Below are 21,774 nucleotides of genomic sequence, written 5' to 3' on the forward strand. Positions count from 1 at the left end.
CTGATTAAATATCTGATGAACCAGGGTGCTCAGTTGGTTAAGTGTCCGACTTCAGCTCAGGTCATGATCTCGCGGTTCATGAGTTTGAGCCCCGCATCCTGCTCTGTGCTGACAGCATGGATCCTGGAGCCTGCTTCGGATTCTGTGTGTGTGTGTGTCTCTCTCTCTGTCTCTCTCTGCCCCTCCCCACTCATGCTCGCTTGCTCTCTCTCTCAAAAATAAATAAACCTAAAGTTATTTTTAAAAAATATCTGATGAAGACTATCTTCTCAGGAAAATTTCCAGGCATATGGTCCTCTGGAATTTTGCAGACTAGTTGGAGGTTTCTTGATTCTCAAGTTAAAGACCTCATCTGTAAACATTTTTTTTTAACTCCCAAGTTATCAGAGAATATTGGATAAACTGATATAATTCATGAAAGCCTGACCCTGACTATCCCTATATATTTTAAATGAATTCTAGTTTGGCTTTAGAACCAAAACAACCAATAGAATTTTGGGTATCTTACAGACGTGTACCCAGTATCTACAATATTAACCTTTAAATCCAGGAAAGAACATCATTTATGTAGAGAGAAAATCAGTCTAAATGGGTAAGGCCTTGGAGATACAAAAGTCATTAAACCATTCAACAGACAGTCAAGATTAACTAACTGTACAGTCAAGTAAAAATGCTTTATAATTTTCCTCATGTTAAAAGTTCTAACAGTACAAAACTATTCTTTGTGAGTTTAAAGTAACTGAAAATAAAAAATGTAGAAGTGGTTCACACATTAACTTTTAGCATTCTTTCCCTGTCATTGCTTGTGTAGGCAAAGACAATGCTATGTTTAATGATCAATTTTCAGTGTTGTGTGGACTAAACTTTTATACTTGGAACAACCTAGGATATTATTGTAATTCTTTATAAATTGAGCCCTCCATAAAGCTGACATCTCTGTACCAAATACACCCCCAGTTGTGAATCTGCTTCCAAGAATGGCAGTCAGAATTTGTAAGTGATGTGACTCATCCTTGCCCATAGTGTTTTTTGGTCCAATTATTAAATAACTTTTTTTAAGCTGCATAATTTTGCATTGATTATGTAACCCACACACATATGCACAGTGTATATAAAACACACACGTGCACGCACAATGTCTCTAAAGCATGCGTGCACACATGTGCGCGCGCGCGCACACACACACACACACACACACACACACACACACGCCAGAGCAGGAAGAAAATAGCTTTCCTTTTATTCATTGTTCCTGACCCTCACACTGCTCCTGAGTTTGAGTGAACATTTCATTTCAGTGTGAAATTTTATCAATTTGTTTTTTTTGTAGAAACCTGGAGCAGACCCTCCAGAGGAAGAGGAAGGCACGAAGAGAGTCGATCCCCTCCATCAGCTCATCCTTCTGTTTAGTCGAACAGCTTTAACGGAGAAATGGTATGGTTGGGACGGTTCGTGTGAGCATAGGAAGAACAGATAAAGAAACCCATGTCTCAGTATCCCGTGTGTCACATATTCATGTTTCAATTTCATCTGACTCTTGTTAGGAGAGAGAATTGTTCCAAGATAAGACCAGTCTGCCATACACCTGTGGGCCAACATTCATGCAAGTGCAGGCTTTGATGTCTACCTGTGAGCTCCAGTTTTTCCTAACAACTTAGTCATCAGCGGATTTACTTGATCCTGAATCTTATAAAATGAGTTTTTTCTTCATCGCAAATGGCCTTCATAAATAAAAAAAGGAACCCAAAGCAAATTCCAGTACACAAAAAAATGTGGGCACCCAAGTTTCCTGGGTAGATTGTGCAGTGGGTCTTAAGAAACCTTAGAAGGTGGGTGAACCATCATCTCCACAGGAAGTTTCTTTGAGGTCTATTTTGAGGGCATTCTCCATTTTCCTTGGCTTTTGCAGCTTGGTTCATATGAATTCCCCAGAGCCACAAAGGCTGACCCTCTGTGTAGTTAAATAAGCTTTGCACTCAGATGCCCAGTAATCAAAATGGGCTCAGCGTCTGCTCCTCCTAGGGAGCACTACATAGATTCGCTCTTTGGAGGAAACCTTGGAGAGGTTATAAAACATTTATCTGCATCCCTGCCATACAAAAGGAATCCTCCTTTGCCCAAGGCCTCCCTCTGGTTCGTGCAGAAGCCGGAAGATAATTTAATTATCAATCCTTTCCGCCCGAGTCTTTTCAGAGTCTAGATAAATTCATGTGACCTCTATGCATGCCATAATAATGCACATTTCTCCCCCTTAGCCAATGTGATCCATTCTTCTCTCACGATGTCTCTCTCTTTCTCTTATTATTTCCTAACTAACAAAATCATCTCATTCCTAAGCATAGAGCAACCCTCTGTCTGGCCTTGTCAGGTAATGAGGTATTTTCATAAGTGAATTTTTCTGATGGCTGAAGCTTTGAACTGCTGAAATAGCTTTGCAAATATTAGCTAATTTTTGATGGAAACCTTTCTTCATGAATTAATGATTTCCATACGCTGTAAGAAAAGGATTAGTAAACATATTTCTTAATTTTTGAGAATCACTATGACCATTGTATTTTTGGGGCAATATAGTAGCATAAGAATTTGGGGAGTCTTTCCATCCAATGTCAAGTATCGCTTCTGCTGTCAAAGCCCCTACCTCATTTAAATTTGCTTGTTTCAGCTTCTGTAGTTTCAAGAAAATGAAAGCTATACATTGTGTGTAAGTCAATAGACCATTTATTTTGTGAGATTTGAAGGCCTCTTCTGGAAGGTAAGGCGGGACAGGGACAGCCGTGTAGGTCTGAGATCTTTGCTGATTCTACAATATTTCTGAATGATGACTTTGCCTAGGTTTTGTGTTTATTTCATTTTAAAAGGGCATACTGGTTGAAAACTAAAGGTTATTTTACCATGATGGTAGTTCTGCTCATGACAAGCCTCCCACTTAAAAACTCATGTGTTGTTCTTGTTTTTCATAGCAAACTGGAGGAAGATTTTTTATATATGGCTTATGCAGATATTATGGCAAAGGTAAATAAATCCATCTTGACTTTAATGTTTAATTTGAATAAAGAGAAATCACTTTCATCTGACATAAGGATAAAAATCTATGTATTTTGGGGTCTAGATAAAATACTGTTAAATCCTAGAAGCCTGAAGAGGCATTAATCTTAATTTTCCACTTGCTGAATGAATTTCTGTTCAGACTTCCTTGACAGGTAACCATTGTTTCCCTGTTCACATTTTATTTACGGGGAGCTAATTTTCCAAACATTCACTCACTCATTCATTCATTCATTCATTCATTCAACAAATATTCACTGGGCATCAAGGTATTGTCGATGACATGGCCAATAAGAAGAAAATGCATACACCCTTCCTGGAGTGGATAGTCTGAGGGAGAGAAAACAAAATGCAAGCAAGTGATCGCAAAAAGCTGTGTCGAGTTCAGTGGTAGCAGTGCTGTTAGTGGTACAGGAGCTGGTTGTGTAGTTGGGAGGCCCGCTTAGTCTAAGGTTTAAGGGAGTCCATGACTGTCCAGTGACAAGTGGAGCATGTGAAAATAGTAACAGTATTTACTGAGTCTTTGTTTCATTTATATCTCACAATAGGAGGGTGAATGAAGGGGTGAATTAAAAGAGGAGTCAGGGTGTCTGTGAAGCTTCTCACGTGGTCAGTTGGGTAGATGGTGGTACCCAATACTGAGATGGGGAGCCCGGAAGAATTGCGGGCCTGGAGTGAAGAGGAAAGATGACCTATTACATTGTGGACTTGTTAGTTAAAAATGCCTGTGTACTGAGAACAAACTGAGGGTTGATGGGGGGTGGGAGGGAGGGGAAGGTGGGTGATGGGTATTGAGGAAGGCACCTTTTGGGATGAGCACTGGGTGTTGTATGGAAACCAATTTGAAAATAAATTTCATATATTGAAAAAAAATGCCTGTGAGACAGCCACGTGGAGATGTCAGACATGTGATGAGGCATTTGTGCCTGACATTCAGTATATCAGGGATGGCTTATACATACAGATTTGGGATTTACCAGCATTCGAAGGGAATCGAGGTCATAGACATGGATGGTCTTGCCCAGAAAGAGAAGGCGTCTCTTCCCCTCTGTAGAGGGGAAGGCCTGCGGCTGCGCCTCTAAAGACATGGGTTTATGTTTCTCCTTTTAGAAGAAAAGAAACCCGTTATAAAAAAGGCAGGTGGAGAATCTTAAGCATGAGCATATGTAGGAGCTGTGGACCTAAGGGAGTAGTCAACAGGATCATATGCTGCTAGGAATAGGGATGAATAAGGTAAGAATTGAAACTTCTCTAGGATTTATTACATGGGCATCATGTGACCGTGGTGAGAACAGTTCCAGAAGATTATGGAGAGGGGCCATTGGTGGTGCTAGCACCATATTATGGGGAACTAAGCAGAGATTCACGAGCGAGGAGATGTGGTCTAGATGTTTCTTTACTAGAAGATTGAGAGAGATGAGAAGAGAAAAAGAATATCTAGATGGAATTGTGAGGTTGAAGGGGGATTATTTTTGTTTGCCGTTTGTTTACTTGTATTTAAGAGAGAGATTTGAACGTGCTTCTGTCCTGGTGGTCAGGAGCCAGTAGAATGGACAAGGGAGTTATTTGTGGTGTAGCCTCGAGTGAATGGGAGCAGGGGGAGAGCACAGGCTACAGAGCATAAGGAAAAGTTGTTACCTTCCAGCTTTATTTTAAACCATAACCCACAGGGGTGCGTGGGTGGCTCTGTCGGTTAAGCATCTGGCTCTTGGTTTTGGCTCAGGTCCTAATCTCATGGTTTGTGAGAGCGAGCCCCACGTTGGGCTCTGTGCTGATGGCATGGAGCCTGCTTGGGATTCTCTTTCTCCCTCTCTCTCTCTCTGCCTTTCCCTCACTCGTGCATGTGCACATGCTCTTCTTCTCTCTCCTTCTCTCAAAATAAATAAATAAACATTAAAAAAATAGAACCCACAATAAGAAACACATTTATACAGTATATTTATGGAAACATGAAAATAGATAGGTTGAAAGAAAATTTTCATGAAATTAATACCCTTCCTATGAGCAATATAGTCTGATATTTTCTATTTAACTAAAAACGTTATTTAAAAAATTTTTTATGTTTATTCATTTTTGAAAGACAGAGACAGAGCACAAGCAGGGGTGGGGCAGAGGGAGAGGGGGACACAGAATCTGAAGCAGGCTCCAGGCTCCGAGCTGTCAGCAGAGCCCGATGCACGGCTCGAACCCACGAACCGTGAGATCATGACCTGAGCCGAAGTCCGACACTCAACCGACTGAGCCACCCAGGCGCCCCAAGAAAAACATTATTTTAGATCATGAGTCACTAAATAGATTCCATGTCCAATTAATGGGTCAAAATCCATAGTTTAAAAAACACTGAGTTAAAAAATAGGAAGGATATTTCCTCCTTGCGGTAATGGGCACGGTGTACGGACTAGAAATTAAAACACAATCTGCAGGCAGCGTAGAAAGCCTGATTGAGGTCGTTGCTGTTGAATTGGTAGCCGTTCCAGGCTTCCTGGTTGTGTGCCTTCTCTGGCAGTGTTCAGAAGCAGATGCAAATTCGGAGACGGCAGGCGGAGTCCTCCAGGGTAGGGATTCTGGCCAGACTTCTGTTGAAATGACACTGGATGCACCAGTGTGAGAGCCACTGAGTCCTTGACCTTGGACTCTTAACTGGAATAAATAAGGGCGTGAGGAAGTAGGGAGCTGTCATGAGACCAAATAAAGACTGTAAAAACTGTAAATGGACAGCCCTCTGCAGCTGAAGAAGCTGCAGCAAGGGGGCGCTAAAGGGAGAACCTCCTGTGATGAGGATAAGATATTCCTGATAGAGTGCCCCCTTGTGGCTGAAGCCGACTTCCCCTCACATCCTAAAGCTACTCTCCTCTTCATTTGAGAGATGGTCAGATACTTGGTGTTGCTCACTTTCTCTCAAGATTTGCCCCTTAATAGTTAAATAACCTTACTCCTCTTATTGTAAAACGTATCCCAGAATGCCGATCTTCCATCACTCTGTTCCTTCTACTCCACACATACTCTAGTTTATCAGTATGTGCCCCCTGGAAATTAATTAACATTAATTGAACACACTAGTGGTGAGTTCATCTATGTAGTGCCCATTGGGACCATGTCCTCTTTACGCTGCTCAGGATCCTATACATTTACAATAAATTGTTAGAGTTCATTAATTTGTAGTTTGGTCTCCTTTGGAGCTTCCCTATCCACCAAAATTCCAGGCCATTTATGAATTTCTGTTGAGTTTCATTTCCTACCTGACATTTGACATTTGATGTATTTAAAAAAAATTTTTCTTAATGTTTATTTTTGAGAGAGAGAGAGAGACAGAGTATGAACAGGGGAGGAGCAGCGATAGGGAGACACGGAATCAGAAGCAAGCTCCAGGCTCCGAGCTGTCAGCACAGAGCTCGATGCGGGGCTCGAACTCACAAATGGTGCAATCGTGACCTGAGGTGAAGTTGGACACTTAACCGACTGAGCCACCCAAGAGCCCCTGACATTTGATGTATTTTTAATTCTTATAATTTTTTAAGTTATTTTGAGAGAGAGAGGGGGAAGGGGCAGAGAGAGAGGGAGAGAGAGACAGAATCCCAAGCAGGCTCTGCACTGACAGATGCAGGGATCAAACCCATAAACTGCGAGATCATGACCTGAGCCAAAATCAAGAGTTAGAGGCTTATTTGACTGAGCCACCCAGGCACCCCTAAATTTTATAATTTTTAACATACGTGATCATTTCTTTAATTAGAGTCAGACCATAGTCCAAAGCCAAAATATTTTTAAAGTTCAGCTCTATCATTCAGTGTTAAATAGCTCTTTGCAAGTATGCCGGCCACAAGCTCGTTAAATGTGGTTTCCCTGTGTTTATCTTAGTGGCTAGTTTTGATGATTCATATCAAACTGGAGTCTCTGGAGGTTGCCTTTCTTCATTTTGAAAATCTTCATCCCAAAAACTGAGGTAACCTCTGTGGAAAACAGTATGGAGGCCCCTCAAAAAATTAAAAATAAGGTACTATGATCCAGGAATTATGCTACTAGATATTTACCAAAAAAAAAAAAAATGAAAATAATAATTCAAAGGGATACATGCATCCTTATGTGTATATATAGCAGCATTATTTACAACAAAGTATGGAAGCAGCCCAAGTGTCCATCGATAGATGATTGGATAAAGAAGATGTGGTATATATACACAATGGAATGTTGTTCAGCCATAAAAGACAGTGAAATCTTGCCATTTGCGACAACATGGATGAAGCTATAGACTATAATCCTGAGTGAAATAAGTCAGACAAAGATAAATACCATATGATTTCACTCATATGTGGAATTTAAGAAACAAAACAAAAAAACAAAGGAAAAAAGAGACAGACAAACCAAGAAATAGACTCTTAACTATAGAAAACAAACTGATGGTTACCAGAGGGGAGGTGGGTGACAGGAATGGGTGAAATGGGTGATGGGGATTAAGGAGTGCACTTATCATGATGAAAAAAAATGGAATAAACAGATGACTATTAGTTCAATCAGCATTATGAAGTACAAATGTAGAGTCACTTTACTCACAATCCCTCTGAAAATTGTGCACGTGCATGTAGGGAATAGTTCGAAGAGAAGACTATTTTTTTAAGTGCTGTGAATTTGCCTATTTTTTGCAGAAAGCAGTATATCTTTAGGCTTTGCTGTTATGGGCATTATGGTCATTATTCCTTTCTATTTTTAGCTATGTGGTTAATCAATAAAAGTATTTTTATTTTTTTATTTTTATTTTTAATTTTTTTAATATGAAATTTATTGTCAAATTGGTTTCCATACAGCCCCCAGTACTCATCCCAACAGGTGCCCTCCTCAATGCCCATCACTGACTTTCGCCTCCCTCCTGCCCCCCATCAACCCTCAGTTTATTCTCAGTTTTTAAGAGTTTCCTTCTCTAACTTTTTTTTCCTTCCCCTCCCGCATGATCTTCTGTTAAGTTTCTCAGGATCCACATAAGAGTGAAAACATACGGTATCTGTCTTTCTCCGTATGACTTATTTTACTTAGCATAACACTCTCCAGTTCCATCCATGTTGCTACAAAAGGCCAGATTTCATTCTTTCTCATTGCCAAGTAGTATTCCATTGTGTATATAAACCACAATTTCTTTATCCACTCATCAGTTGATGGACATTTAGGCTCTTTCCATAGTTGGCTATTGTTGAAAGTGCTGCCATCAACATTGGGGTACAAGTGCCCCTATGCATCAGCACTCCTGTATCCCTTGGGTAAATTCCCAGCAGTGCTATTGCTGAGTCATAGGGTAGACCTGTTTTTAATTTTTTGAGGAACCTCCACACTGTTTTCCAGAGTGGCTGCACCAGTTTGCATTCCCACCAACAGTGTAAGAGGGTTCCCGTTTCTCCACATCCTCACCAGCATCTAGAGTCTCCTGATTTGTTCATTTTAGCCATTCTGACTGGCGTGAGGTGGTATCTGAGTGTGGTTTTGATTTGTATTTCCCTGATGAGGAGTGACATTGAGCATCTTTTCATGTGCCTGTTGGCCATCTGGATGTCTTCTTTAGAGAAGTGTCTATTCATGTCTTCTGCCCATTTCTTCACTAGATTATTTGTTTTTCGGGTGTGGAGTTTGGTGAGTTCTTTATAGATTTTGGATACTAGCCCTTTGTCCGATATGTCATTTGCAAATATCTTTTCCCATCCCGTGGGTTGCCTTTTAGTTTTGTTGATTGTTTCCTTTGCATTGCAGAAGTTTTTTATCTTCATGAGGTCCCAATAGTTCATTTTTGCATTTAATTCCCTTGTCTTTGGGGACGTTTCAAGTAAGAAATTGCTGCAGCTGAGGTCAGAGAGGTTTTTTCCCGCTTTCTCCTCTAGGGTTTTGATGGTTTCCTGTCTCACATTCAGGTCCTTTATCCATTTTGAGTTTATTTTTGTGAATGGTGTAAGAAAGTGGTCTAGTTTCATTCTTCGGCATGTTGCTGTCCAGCTCTCCCAGCACCATTTGTTAAAGAGACTGTCTTTTTTCCATTGGATATTCTTTCCTGCTTTGTCAAAGATTAGTTGGCCATACTTTTGTGGGTCCAGTTCTGGAGTCTCTATTCTATTCCATTGGTCCATGTGTCTGTTTTTGTGCCAATACCATGCTGTCTTGATGATTACAGCTTTGTAGTAGAGGCTAAAGTCTGGGATTGTGATGCCTCCTGCTTTGGTCTTCTCCTTCAATATTACTTTGGCTGTTCGGGGCCTTTTGTGGTTCCATATGAATTTTAGGATTGCTTGTTCTAGCTTCGAGAAGAATGCTGGTGCAATTTTGTTTGGGAGTGCATTGAATGTGTAGTTAGCTTTGGGTAGTATTGACATTTTAACAATATTTATTCTTCCAATCCATGAGCATGGGATGTTTTTCCATTTCTTTGTATCTTCTTCAATTTCCTGCACAAGCTTTCTATAGTTTCAGCATACAGATCTTTTACATCTTTGGTTAGGTTTATTCCTAGGTATTTTGTGATTCTTGGTGCAGTTGTGAATGGGATCAGTTTCTTTATTTGTCTTTCTGTTGCTTCATTATTAGTGTATAAGAATGCAACTGATTTCTCTACATTAATTTTGTATCCTGCGACTTTGCTGAATTCATGTATCAGTTCTAGCAGACTTTTGGTGGAGTCTGTCGGGTTTTCCATGTATAATATCATGTCATCTGCAAAAAGTGAAAGCTTGACTTCATCATTTTTAGATACATTCACAGGTATAGACCAAAAATTGAGAATTAAGGAATTAGTCCTTTGGGGAGACTGCTTTTGGGGGAAAATCCAATGACCACAAAGTCCCTAAACTAAATATGAAAACATGAGGAGAGAATTTCTAAAGTGAGCCAAATACAGACCTTGGAATTATCAAGTTTTCTTAATTTGAATACTTATTTGCTCTTCATATTTAATTTCCCCACTGCAACCTCATTAAGATGAAGAAATAGGGTAATATGTTTATATTTTTTTCATGATTTGAGGAAGCATTAAGAAGATTGTCTTGTTTTTTGTTTTTTGTTTTTTTTTAAATAAAGGGGTACCTTGGTGGCTCAGTAGGTTAAGCGTCCAACTCTTGATTTCAGCTCAGGTCATGACCTCAGAGTCGTGGGATCAAATCCCATGTCAGGGCTCCATGCTAAATATGGAGCCTGAAAAAAAGAAAAAAGAAAAGGAAAGAGAAGAAAAGAAAAGAAAAATAAATCAGCATCCCAGAGTCCAAAACTTCCTCTTGGCCTTCATGGTTTCTTAGAGTTTACCAATAATCATTTTGCATTCACATAATGTCTATTTTTGCCTTGAGTCTTAAAAGTTGAACTCACCTTAAGAGACTTATGCCTTCATGTCTTCTTTCACCATTGCAGGATCTTTTGAAGGCATTGCTTACATATCAATTAGGTTTTTATTTTCAGTTTTGGTATTTTAACCATAGGAACACAGACTGGGTTAATCGTAACTCTGGATTCCATGTTAGACCCTTACCATTGGCCCATTATAGTGGCCTACTTTTACTAAGTTAGTTACGTAGTCATTTCTGGTAACGTAGCAAATACCCATAAATGCACCACACGCAAGAAAAGTTAAGACCTTCATACTAACTTACATGTAGTCATGTGATCTTCCCCCTTAACCCATACCTTGTTCCCACATACAAGGAAACCATCATCCTGAATTTTGTGTTCCAGTACCCTTGCTCTCCTTTTATGTCATTTTCCCTTATCATACCTATTTGTTAATACATACACTTCACATATATGCAAATGTATATATATTATAATTATACATATAATTATATGTGTTTTTAATTTTAGTTGTTTTTAACTTTTAAAAGGGCAGTATGCTATATATAATTTCTTGGTACTTGTTTTCCTTAATACTGTTTTCTAAGATTCATCAACCCTTCTATGTGTTGCCGGGGTTCATTTGATTTTACTATTTCATTATATTCCATTGGGCAACTACACCCTAGCTTATTTATTTACTTTTCTGTTGATAACCTTGTATGTTGAATCTATGTTTTTGCTAACATGCAAAGGGCTCAAAATGGCCTCTTGTTATTCATTTATATATTTTTAAATTTTTGTTTATTTTTGAGAGAGTGAGTGAGCATGGGGGAGGAACAGAGAGAGAGGAAGAGAATCCCAGGCAGGCTCCCTGCAATCAGCACAGAGCCCGACAGAGGGCTTGATCTCAGAGGGCTTGATTTTGACCTGAGCCAAAATCAAGAGTCAGACACTTAACCAACTGAGCCACCCAGGTGCCCCCATTTCTTCTCTTGTACAAGGGATGTAGGGTATAGGATATAAGAATGTTCAACTTAAGGAGAAAATGGCAAACTCTTTTTCAAAGTTTATTGCATGAAATTACATTCTTACCATCAATGTTTAAGAGACATTCTGATGATCCATATCTTTCTAGTATTTGATATTATAGGATTTCTCAATTTTTGCCAACCAAATGGGAATAAAATGGTCTTTCATTGGGGTCTTAATTTTCATTTCTCTTGGCTAGATAATGTCTGTATTTAAAAATCACTTCTCTTTCATGGTATAATCTGAAGCAAATAGCTGATGAATAGCTCTACTCTTCTTTTTTATTATTATTATTACATCTGCTCTAAATCCTGTTCTTACTATCCCTTATTCTCTTTGCTTCCTCTAGATCTTAAAAAAATCATTTAAAATCTTTGTATTTTTTCAAGCCACGCTTTATTTTAAACTTGAGATTAATATTCTTCTCCTGTGTCTCCAACCGTCTACTTCTGTCATGTATAGCACCCCTTTAAAAGCGTGTCAGAGAATTTCTAGTGCATCCACATTAGCTTACTGTTGCCATCCCCATTGTCGTCATCATGACCACCCCTGCTTGAGTCTCAGAATGCTTCTTTACTACCCAGTCTCTCTCCTCAACAGTCTGAAGCTGTTTCATTCTAATGGGATGCTCCTACCAATTTGAACAAGATAACAATATGGAAGTATCTAGAATGATGCCATCATAAGTTATTCACTCAACAGTGTTTCCACTATTTTGGCTTCAGGCTGAGAAAATTGTTTCCTCATCCTTCTCTTACTAACATAATAAAATATTTAGGATACTAGTTATGCCCAATGTTCTATCCTTTGTTGGTTAAAATTATCAAAGGCCAGGGTCACTTTCTTAGGAGATATCTCTCACTTTGATCTCACTCATTGGCTTTAAAATTTTTTTGTTTTGATGTTTATTTTTGAGACAGAGAGTGGAGGGGAGGGGACGGTTAGAGAGAGAGGGGGAGACACAGAATCTGAAGCAGACTCCAGTCTTTGAGCTGTCAGCACAGTGCCCAACACGGGGCTCGAACTCATGAGCCGTGAGATCATGACCTGAGCTGAAGTCGGACGCTTAACCAACTGAGCCCCCCAGGCACCCCTCACCCATTAGCTTTTAGATTTACATGCATGCTAAAACTTTCTGGTTTTTGCCTCCTCCATCTTCATGACACAGTCAGAAGGGCAACTTAACAATGTGTGAAATATACTTGCTTTGCAGAAAGAAATTCCCAGCAGATGCTGGCAATGTGAAGTGCCCTACTTACTGCTTATGGATTCTCATCACCAATTGTGAATTTCGATCTGGTTGCTGGAATGGCCCAAAGTATCCTCCAGTTTAGTTTTCTCTCTCTTTTTTTTTAATTCTAAAGTCCCTTATTCCACACTTCTGCTCCTTTATTTATGGATTTTATTCACTTTTTCCTTCCTGGCATATGGTATCACTCCTTGCCTAGAATTTGTCATTTTGGTGCAGAAAGCTAAATCCTGTGTGTTAGGACTATCTAATAGAACTCTATTTACTTACCCTGTATATCACACAGATGCCATTTGCTACTGAAAAATGTATCTCGTATACATGTGAATCCTTCGTTTTCTTCCCAATACATTAAAAAATTGCAGATCTGTTGTAGTTTTCTTGTGGTCTCAGCATACCCTCAACGTATGCAATCAATAGAAGTTCAAAGTCATTTATAGTTTTGATGTATATTCCAAATTGAGGCTTAATAGGTCCTAAAAATCACAAATTTCAACCTGATTGGAGCAAATCTCACTAAATTTTCATGGAAAAATTTATTAAGTAGTTTATTTTACTTAAAAACTTTTGTAAAAAAAAAATCTGTCAGCTAGAGCTCTAAATTCCTGAAGGAATTCTAAAAGCAAGCATATCCTATGACTTTTATAGCTTAAAAGCATATATCATTGTAACCTAAAATGACAATTTTTCTGAATATATTCTTGATTTCAAGGGGCACTTGGGTGGCTCAGTCGGTTGAATGTCTGGCTCTTGGTGTCGGCCCAAGTCATGATCTCACGGTGTGTGGGTTCGAGCCCTACATTGGGCTCTGGGCTGGCGGTACAGAGCCTGCTTGGGATACCTCTCTCCCTTGCTCTCTGACCCTCCCATGCTCACTTGCGCTCTCTCTCTCTCTCAAAATAAATAAATAAATAAATAAATAAATAAATAAATAACCTTTTTTTTTTGTAACTTGTTTCTTCTTGATATTTTTTTTTTCCTTCTTGATATTTTTAAAGGTAATAAAACTTATATAGGAGATAATTTAAAATTATCCATTAGGAGACATTTCATATTAGTGTTCTAATTTGCTTAAATAGTAAACATGCTTGTTACTTGATAAAATTCCTATGCTTCACTTCTCTTTTTTTTTTAAATTTTTTAATGTTTATTTATTTTTGAGAGAGAGAGACAGACAGACAGAGTGCAAGTGGGGAAGAGGCAGAGAGACAAGGAGGTACAGAATCCAAAGCAGGCTCCAGGCTTTGAGCTGTAAGCACAGAGCCCCGCGTGGGGCTCAGACCCACGGGCTGCGAGATCATGATCTGAGCCGAAGTCAGACACTTAACTGACTGAGCCACCCAGGCGCCCCATGCTTCACTTCTAATTAATGCAGAAGAGTGAAATATTACATTAGTAATCTTAGAGGGCAGATAGGCCAAAAGTCCTCTGTATTTAACATGAGATACATAGTAGTTCTGGATGACCACAGATTTGCCTTGCAGATATGTTTTGCTAAAGTCATCATGGGTTCTTATTTTTAAAATTCCTGGTGAACTGATTACCTGGGAGCCAAGGTGGCATTAGCACCTAGCAGATAATCCCCCACCCTCTGAATAAATAATTCACATCTTTGTTTCTGGGGGGCAGCACACTACTGAACACCTTTTCCAAAGAGCAAAATTGTCACAGGTCTGTGTGCCCTTTATTTTCTCCTTGGCAAAGCATGTTGTCAGTCTTATTCTGAATTGGAAAGGGTGAGAGTCAATATTTGTTGAATGAACAACAGAATATTATTGTGTGGGTAGGAGGATCACATTCTATGCCTTCTCTCCCACCCCCTCTTCATCTCTCTACTCAAAATACAGGCAATCATTGAATTGAAAGCATTTTTCTGATTTGTAGCTTATAGTTAATTACTTGCCACCATTCACTTCATTGATACACTGAGTGCTTGCCGACCATAAGGAATCTTTAGAAAGGCTGGAACGATCTAACATTGAAGAACTCAAGGTTTTTCACCTGCCATAGCTATTGGCTAGTGACAGCTTCCTTTGGTCAACCATAATAATAGTAGCAGTTGAGATGTATTAAATGCTTATTATTTTCAGACACTTATTTCTAAGTGGGAAACCATTAGCATATGTTAATTCGTATAATCTTCTCAGGAACCCTGGTCCTCTTTTTCTTATTCCCATCTTAAGTATGACGAAAGGGAGACCCAGAGAGGTAAGGGAACTTGCCCTAAGCTAAACAGCTAATAATTGGCAGCATTAGGATTTGAAGCAGACACTCTGTGTCCTCACACAATTTATCAAACAAAAATTTTAGCTGTGGGAATTAGATTAAAATGTATGCATGGATTACTATACCTCCTTTATCATTTCTGGGGAAATAACTCAAAATAATAGAGTAGTTTACTTATTTTTCTATTAAAGAGTAATATTAGTAGCAGCTAGAATTTCATTTCCTCTTTTGGATCAATTACAATAAAAATGAATTTAAAGGATTACAAGATGCACTGTGATAATGGACATGTTTTCTGTTAATTTTATTCACAATTATTGCATGTATCTGTATTACTTAAATTGGCAATTTAATATTTTGATTTTGTAAAAGCACAGTATCATTTTCTTGTAGGTCATGAATTCATTGGTCATGCCGTCCACGTTTACTGTATCTGACACATCCATTTAAACAATGTCAATGATAAATTAATACCAGTGATTTGGTGTTCTACACAACATTCTTTTGTACCTTCTGCCTCAACATATTCTAATCCTGCTGACTTTTTTTTAATGTTTTCCATGTATCAGAGTTGTCATGATGAGGAAGATGATGATGGTGAAGAAGAAGTGAAGAGTTTTGAAGTAAGATGGATCTTTCTAGATTTGTCTTTTTTTTTCTACTTTGAAACATTGTTTCATAGCTTATAACTGACATTTATGTTTCTTGCTTCATGGCTTATTGCAGCTTATTGTGTCAAGGAACTGCATGTCAGAAGCTGGATAGACAGATCTGAGTCCTAACATTTGCTAAAGTTAAGACCAAGGAACGTAGAGTAATGAAATAATCCAATAAAACCCATATGTTCAGAATGAGTGTTCCTGAGAACCTTCCGAGATGAGATCACTTCAGATTGTTCTCATCTCAGTGAATGTTGGGATCTGAAATTTCCAACGGACATGTGAGGAAAATACTCACTGAAGAGCAACATGACATCGAGTTTTTAATTAAACCCTTGGTTTGATATTTTCTTCTGAATTGAAGAACTCCTAAAAGATTCAGCCTCTTTTGACTTCAACCCAATTAGGTCACTCATTTCCTGATCATATGTAGATGGTGGTGCAGAACGCAGTTTGCTTGCATGAGGTAGGAATGCGTATATTCCTAGGGCTACGTTCTATTCTATGATTATTTTCTCAATGTTCTCAGCTTGTAAATATCCAGAAAATTAGAAAGACTGCTCAATATCAGTTAGCCAGAAGGGAAGTCAGTATTATTTTCCCCCTTTATTTAGACTTGACTTTTGTTTTCTATGGAAAAAAAAAAGGAGTTGTTGCCAACCACCCCTTCTCTTTGTTTCTTTTTTTTTCTTTTTCTTTTTTTTTCTTCATAGAATTTTCAAAAAAAAAATGAAGTGGAAAGAAACAGATTACATTATTTGTTTTTTCCTATTACATACCTGGATTTCGAGCCAGAAGTCTGTAAACAGATTAGTAGCCAGCAGTCGGTCCTTAATTACAGTGGTCCCATAAAAAGGTAGAGGTTGAGGGGTGGACAGAGAGTAGTGTCCCTTCCAGAAACAATTCGGTACAGCATCTCTGCAGCATTGAAGTCAATGCGTAGAAAGTACGAAAACTAATCTGAGAATACCCTGTGACTGTTGCTGACTAAGATGCTATACGATTAATTTTCCTACATGACACTATAATCTTTTCGGAAGTATGTGTGTTCTGTTCTCAGATCCATCTTTATTGATAAGAAACTGAGGTAAATTCGAATGAGCTCTGAGCAGCAAATCATACTGTTTTTTTCTGAAGTGCACACCATTTATGGTCCGTCAGTTGTCTTCCGAGCGATTGTTTATTGCTATTTTGCTTCTTGTCCTCATCCTTCCTTAAGGTCACAGGATCCCAACGCAGCAAGGTAAAACTATATATATATGTGTGTATTTGTCTGGGTCTGAGTTTCGGTTTCTTGTGACATTTACCTTTGTTAGACCCAACATCTTGGATTCTTTTGTAAAAAAAGGTCTTGCAATCTTTCTACGAGTTTGTAGCTCTAATGCAATTGGTCCCTTCGGTGCCCGTTCCTCGATGCAGATTTATTCTTGCCATTCCAATGAGTCATAATTGAAATGTTATCCTACATGTGAACCCTGGGCTGCATGCTGGGCTGGGGTCAAAGGCCAGCCGTTTAGCTGATTACCTTTCAGCTAAGGGTCTTTCAGTACAGCATTCTGGCCTCATCCCTCTTGATGTTTCTTGAATATGAGTCTTGTTACTCGAAAAGAGACGACAAATGGCATTGCTGATGAGATTGGAAGGAAGCCTGCTTTCCCATTGTGCTCGTAATACCCCTAGTTAGTAATCAGAGAGGCTGTTCCACAATTTTAATGTCGATTTCAGCATTTCATTACAGGAAACAACTTGATGATTACTTCTATCTCTTAATATTTTGAATAACTGAGCCCTTGGAACGTTAGCTAACAAAAAAAAAACCCATCTTGATCTAGCATTACAACCATTTTCCTTTGTTATGAACCCTGTTAAGCTTACATATTATTTTCATGACACTAGTTCATAGGAAAATTGATTAGAACGTCCCAGGGAAAAAATATCCATCATGGCTTTAGTTAAAAAAAAAATTACTGTTAAAATGAATTTATAATGTCATGAAGAATCTATTTAGAAGAAACAAATGATAATACTTTAACTCACTGTTATATTTGGAAGAATATATTATTCGTACATTATGATCCTTATAAATTTAAAATTTTGAGTTCATACAGCTGTCAGATTTAACTCTAATTGGATGGATATAATATAGTTAATGACATGTAAGATATGACAGTAATATATTTTGGGCTTAAGTAGTAGGTAATAATGAGTGTGATACTAAGCTGGTATTTATGTTTTTATCACTGATTATCTCAGGTATAATTCTTGTGAATTATTGAGAGTTGAAAACATGAAGGGATCTCCTAGCAGAAACCAAAGATTTGATTTCCTAGCACTAAAGTTCATGCCCCAAGAGTGTATTGATATCTGTGGGATACGGGTAGATAAGGAAGGTCAGGAATGTGTTGCTGGTTAAGAAAACCATCTTACTTTGAGAGAGGAATACAGTTTCAGGGAGATCTAAAAGCAAATCCGGTTTGGTAAATAGGGTCGAATCTGGTGGTTCCTTATTCAAAAAAGAAAAGTTCCCTATTCAAAACAGAAGTCTAGGAATGGCTAGTGGTGGAATCTGTCTAGGATTCAGGTCAGACCGAAGACAAGAGATCAGGTGAGGCATGGAGCCTGACCTGAGGGAAGAGGTTACGTGCCCTGGACTAAGAATGACTGGCAGGACATTCAAATACTGGTGAAGCCTGGCAATTAACCACAGGAAAGGAGATGTAAACCCCCAGGTATAACTGCCCCCCCCGAAACAGGATTTTAAAGTTGCTTATGATTGCCATTTATTCATGTTCATAACCATAGACAAGATGTGGGAATGTTCACCTCTTAACCAGATTTTTTACTGTATTTCCATGTGATTCAGGACTGTAATTTATTATATATGCCTAATTTGCATAGCATGCTACTTTTCACAAAATACATACTCCATGAGTAAGCAATATGAACTCTTACCAGTTTGAAAAAGAGACATGAAAGCAGTTGCCTATGAAGATACTCTTGTCTGAGGTTGACTCTGTGATACTAACAGAACCACTGAACATTGACCAGACAACTGGATTATTACTTTTTCTTTATGAATTTAGTAATCTCCCAGAGTTTTTACATTGAAGTGTCTGGTTGTTTAACATCACTTAGAGATAGTCTAAGAGTGGAAGTTTTCATCCAAGATATAATAAATGTGAAAGCTTATTTGGCTGTTTCAATAATTCAATAATAATTAAAACGAATGATGTTAAACAAATTTGGGAATAACCTAAAGTGTGTGGTAGTTTAATTTTATCCCCATAACTGACTGATTATTAACATTTGGTGTATTTCTACTTAAATTCTTCATCTGTAAGTATTCAGTGAAGATACTGAGAAGAAACTAGGTCTTTTTAAAAGATGGCATTATAGGGAAAATTTCCATGCAGGGGTGAAGTGAAGTTTAAGAAATGTTAAACACAGGAGGTGGGGACTAAAATGCTGAGTAATTGATAGCTCTTTTCTTTTTCCATCACATGTGTGTTTTGCTGATACGATTATGTTAAAACTTTCTTGATTTAACTTGATAATTCAATTCCCTGCTTCATCAATAATATACGTAAATATTCTCTTCCTGTAACTATTCAATAATTTTGTTGCATATTTAGTTTATTATATATAGCTCTTTTTAGATTTGGGACTACTTCAATACTAAACCTACACAAAAGGACAGTTAAATCTTAAGAAGAGGCCGAGATTAACTGAAAGGGAAGAAATGTTTTAGCAATTACTTGAGATGTTTATTACTATAGTTGAACACTTTGTTTAGCTTTGGATTTTTCAAATGCCAAAGCAAATAATAATAATAACAAATTAATAATGTTGCAGGTCAAATAACTTCATTTCTCTTGAGCATGATGGGTTTTTTCACCTAGATGAACAAAGAGATTTGGTACCAGAGTAAACCGCATTTTTAAACTATGATTTTGCAAAAGACACAGAAACGTCCCCCAGATGGCTGCTGGTTTTCTAATGCTGTTCTCTAAACTCTGAGCATGTGGCATTAAATGCTAATTCAATGGAAGGATTTCTGTGGAATATTAAGGTACTATAATATAGATATATTTCTTAATAAAACTCCAAATTAATGACAGTGGAGCTTAAGTAAGCCAGAGGAATGGAGCATTAACTTGCCTTCTAAACCATTTTTCTCAAATATTAGGCAAGTTGCATCATCCTTTGGCAAATGCCCAATTTCTAATTCACAGATGAATTCTCTGCTGAGTCCCTGAGGTCCTATTATTCTGTACTATTGATTAAAGAGAATTGCTACTCTCTTAAATGCTAAAAATGCCTATTCCAGAGTTGATATTCTGTATTAAAAAGCTTTAGGATACTAACTTGTATTCTGTCCCAGATGGGCCTCAGGCATAACTAAAATATCATCGTACCTGCTAAAGAATTCAGACCAGTACCCAGCTCATATTCCAAAATATGCATCACTGAGTGTGGAAGAATCCATTTAGGCCCAAATGTCTTTAAGGTCTGATGCTATATAGCTGTACCCAGTGATAAAATTGCCTTTGTCTGTCCCCTCCAATGATCTAATTTTAAATAGAATTCCATTCTTTGGCAATCCTGCAAGAATGAATTGGCTGTAAGATGTACCCTCCAGCAGCTATATAATTCGATCTTTGAATGGGTTCATTTAATTCTGTCCATAGGAACAAAGCAATTTAAATTAGAAGGGTTCCCCAAGTCTTACCAAAGACAACCCTTAAATATAAAAAGTCAAAGATATAGCTTTGGATCTAGAACACTGAAACAATGATTCTTTTTATCAGGTAAACTTATAGTTGCTTTGTTTCTTCTGCAGAAGCACCATGGTACCCAAAACGCAGGCTAAAGTGTTGAGTTGCTTATTGTACTATTGAATCATAGAGAAGGGATAAGGAGTTTTGATGGCCACTGTTCTCATGTCTCTGGCTGCATTCCACTAACGGCACTATTATATACTGAAGTCATCGATCTCGAGTAATAACCCCATGTCTTAGCCCAGGTTCCTTGGAAAACAGGGCAAAGAGATTATGTGCTAACACTTTATTGGGGTTGAGGGGTGTTACAATCCCAGGGAAGGTAAGAGTGAGGGCAAAAGAGAATGGATGATCTAAGGAAGGAGAGAGAGCAAATACAAGATAGTGCATTCTTGAGCTGACCACAGCTATTCAACAGTGGTGTCAGATGGCCCTAGAATGACCATATGCATCTTGGAACAGTGCCTAATGGGGACAAAGGATGAGCACTGGTTCTGTCCCACCTCCTACCTGTTATTGGTTACAGGGGCTTAATTTCTTCATACTTCCTGATGTTAAGCAGATTTTTCATGCACCCTTTGGGGAAGCCAAAGCCAGTGTGGGTCCAGCCGTGTTCAGGCACTACAGTCTCTGTATACATGGGCTTGGGGCCTCCTTAGTGGGTAGTAGTGATGACAGGAGCCAGGTTTCATAACCACAGTAATGCTGTGAGCCATTTCTAGGGCCCACTGTCTCAGAAGTATGGCAAATTGCCAAGTCTTGGAGAGAAAGGGGTATGGGGCAAGATGGAGTACAGTCCTGGTAGGAGGAAAGTTCCTAGAAAGCACAGTCCTCTATATTGCATATGGTGACTCGTGCATATTGGGTGTGTGCACCTAAATAGCAAACTGTATGGAATATACATTTACACATATAATTGTGCATTTTTGCTGCGCATGACAGTTTGACTTCATGTGCTGGTGTTTTAAAAATAATCTCAGTCGAGGTTTATGCTTGACTGCATTATGTACAGCAGATGCGTAACAGCAGGATCAGTTGAATGAACCACCTGTATTTGAATCCCAGCTCTACCAGCTACCTGTGTGATCTGAAGCCTCAATTATCCTGTCTATAAAATGGGGCTGATTATAGATTCTATTTCACGGGACTGTGGTGAGGATCGAATTAGTTCGTACATATAATACACTCAGAACATTGACTATCACATAACAAACTCTATAGGTATTTGTTGTTACTATTACTTTTAATCAATTCTACCTTCGTATAAAATCAAGCCGGGGAAGCCCTTAGAGAAACTTTCCCAGGAGGGTGAACACAGAACTACACAGGACAGGAGACCTGGGTTCTCATCCAGGTGACCTTCAGGGGTCATATTTAAATTACTCTGTGCCTCAGCTAGATGTTCTCAGGGGTCACACCCAGCTTTAAAAGTGTTGATTTGCTTTTCATGGGTGAGTTCTTTTAATTTTTCAGGGAAATCTCATAAATCATCTAA

General features: G+C 38.5%; 1 protein-coding gene across 6 annotated transcripts in view; it reads left to right on the forward strand.

The window, feature by feature from the left end:
- The window catches only part of RYR2 (ryanodine receptor 2), a 767,906-nt gene that overhangs the window by 659,749 nt on the left and 86,383 nt on the right, over window positions 1–21,774 (forward strand). For 4 of the 6 annotated variants that reach the window (XM_030335594.1, XM_030335595.1, XM_030335590.1 and 1 more), the window contains 4 exons: window positions 1,331–1,434; window positions 2,961–3,012; window positions 15,412–15,465; window positions 16,721–16,744. In XM_030335594.1, the coding sequence (XP_030191454.1) occupies window positions 1,331–1,434; window positions 2,961–3,012; window positions 15,412–15,465; window positions 16,721–16,744 (234 nt within the window). The remainder of the gene's footprint in view (window positions 1–1,330; window positions 1,435–2,960; window positions 3,013–15,411; window positions 15,466–16,720; window positions 16,745–21,774) is intronic. The other 2 variants (XM_030335591.1, XM_030335593.1) reach the window with 1 other exon arrangement.

The sequence above is a fragment of the Lynx canadensis genome, chromosome D2 (genome assembly GCF_007474595.2).
Source record: "Lynx canadensis isolate LIC74 chromosome D2, mLynCan4.pri.v2, whole genome shotgun sequence".
NCBI classification, from domain to species: Eukaryota; Metazoa; Chordata; class Mammalia; order Carnivora; family Felidae; genus Lynx; species Lynx canadensis.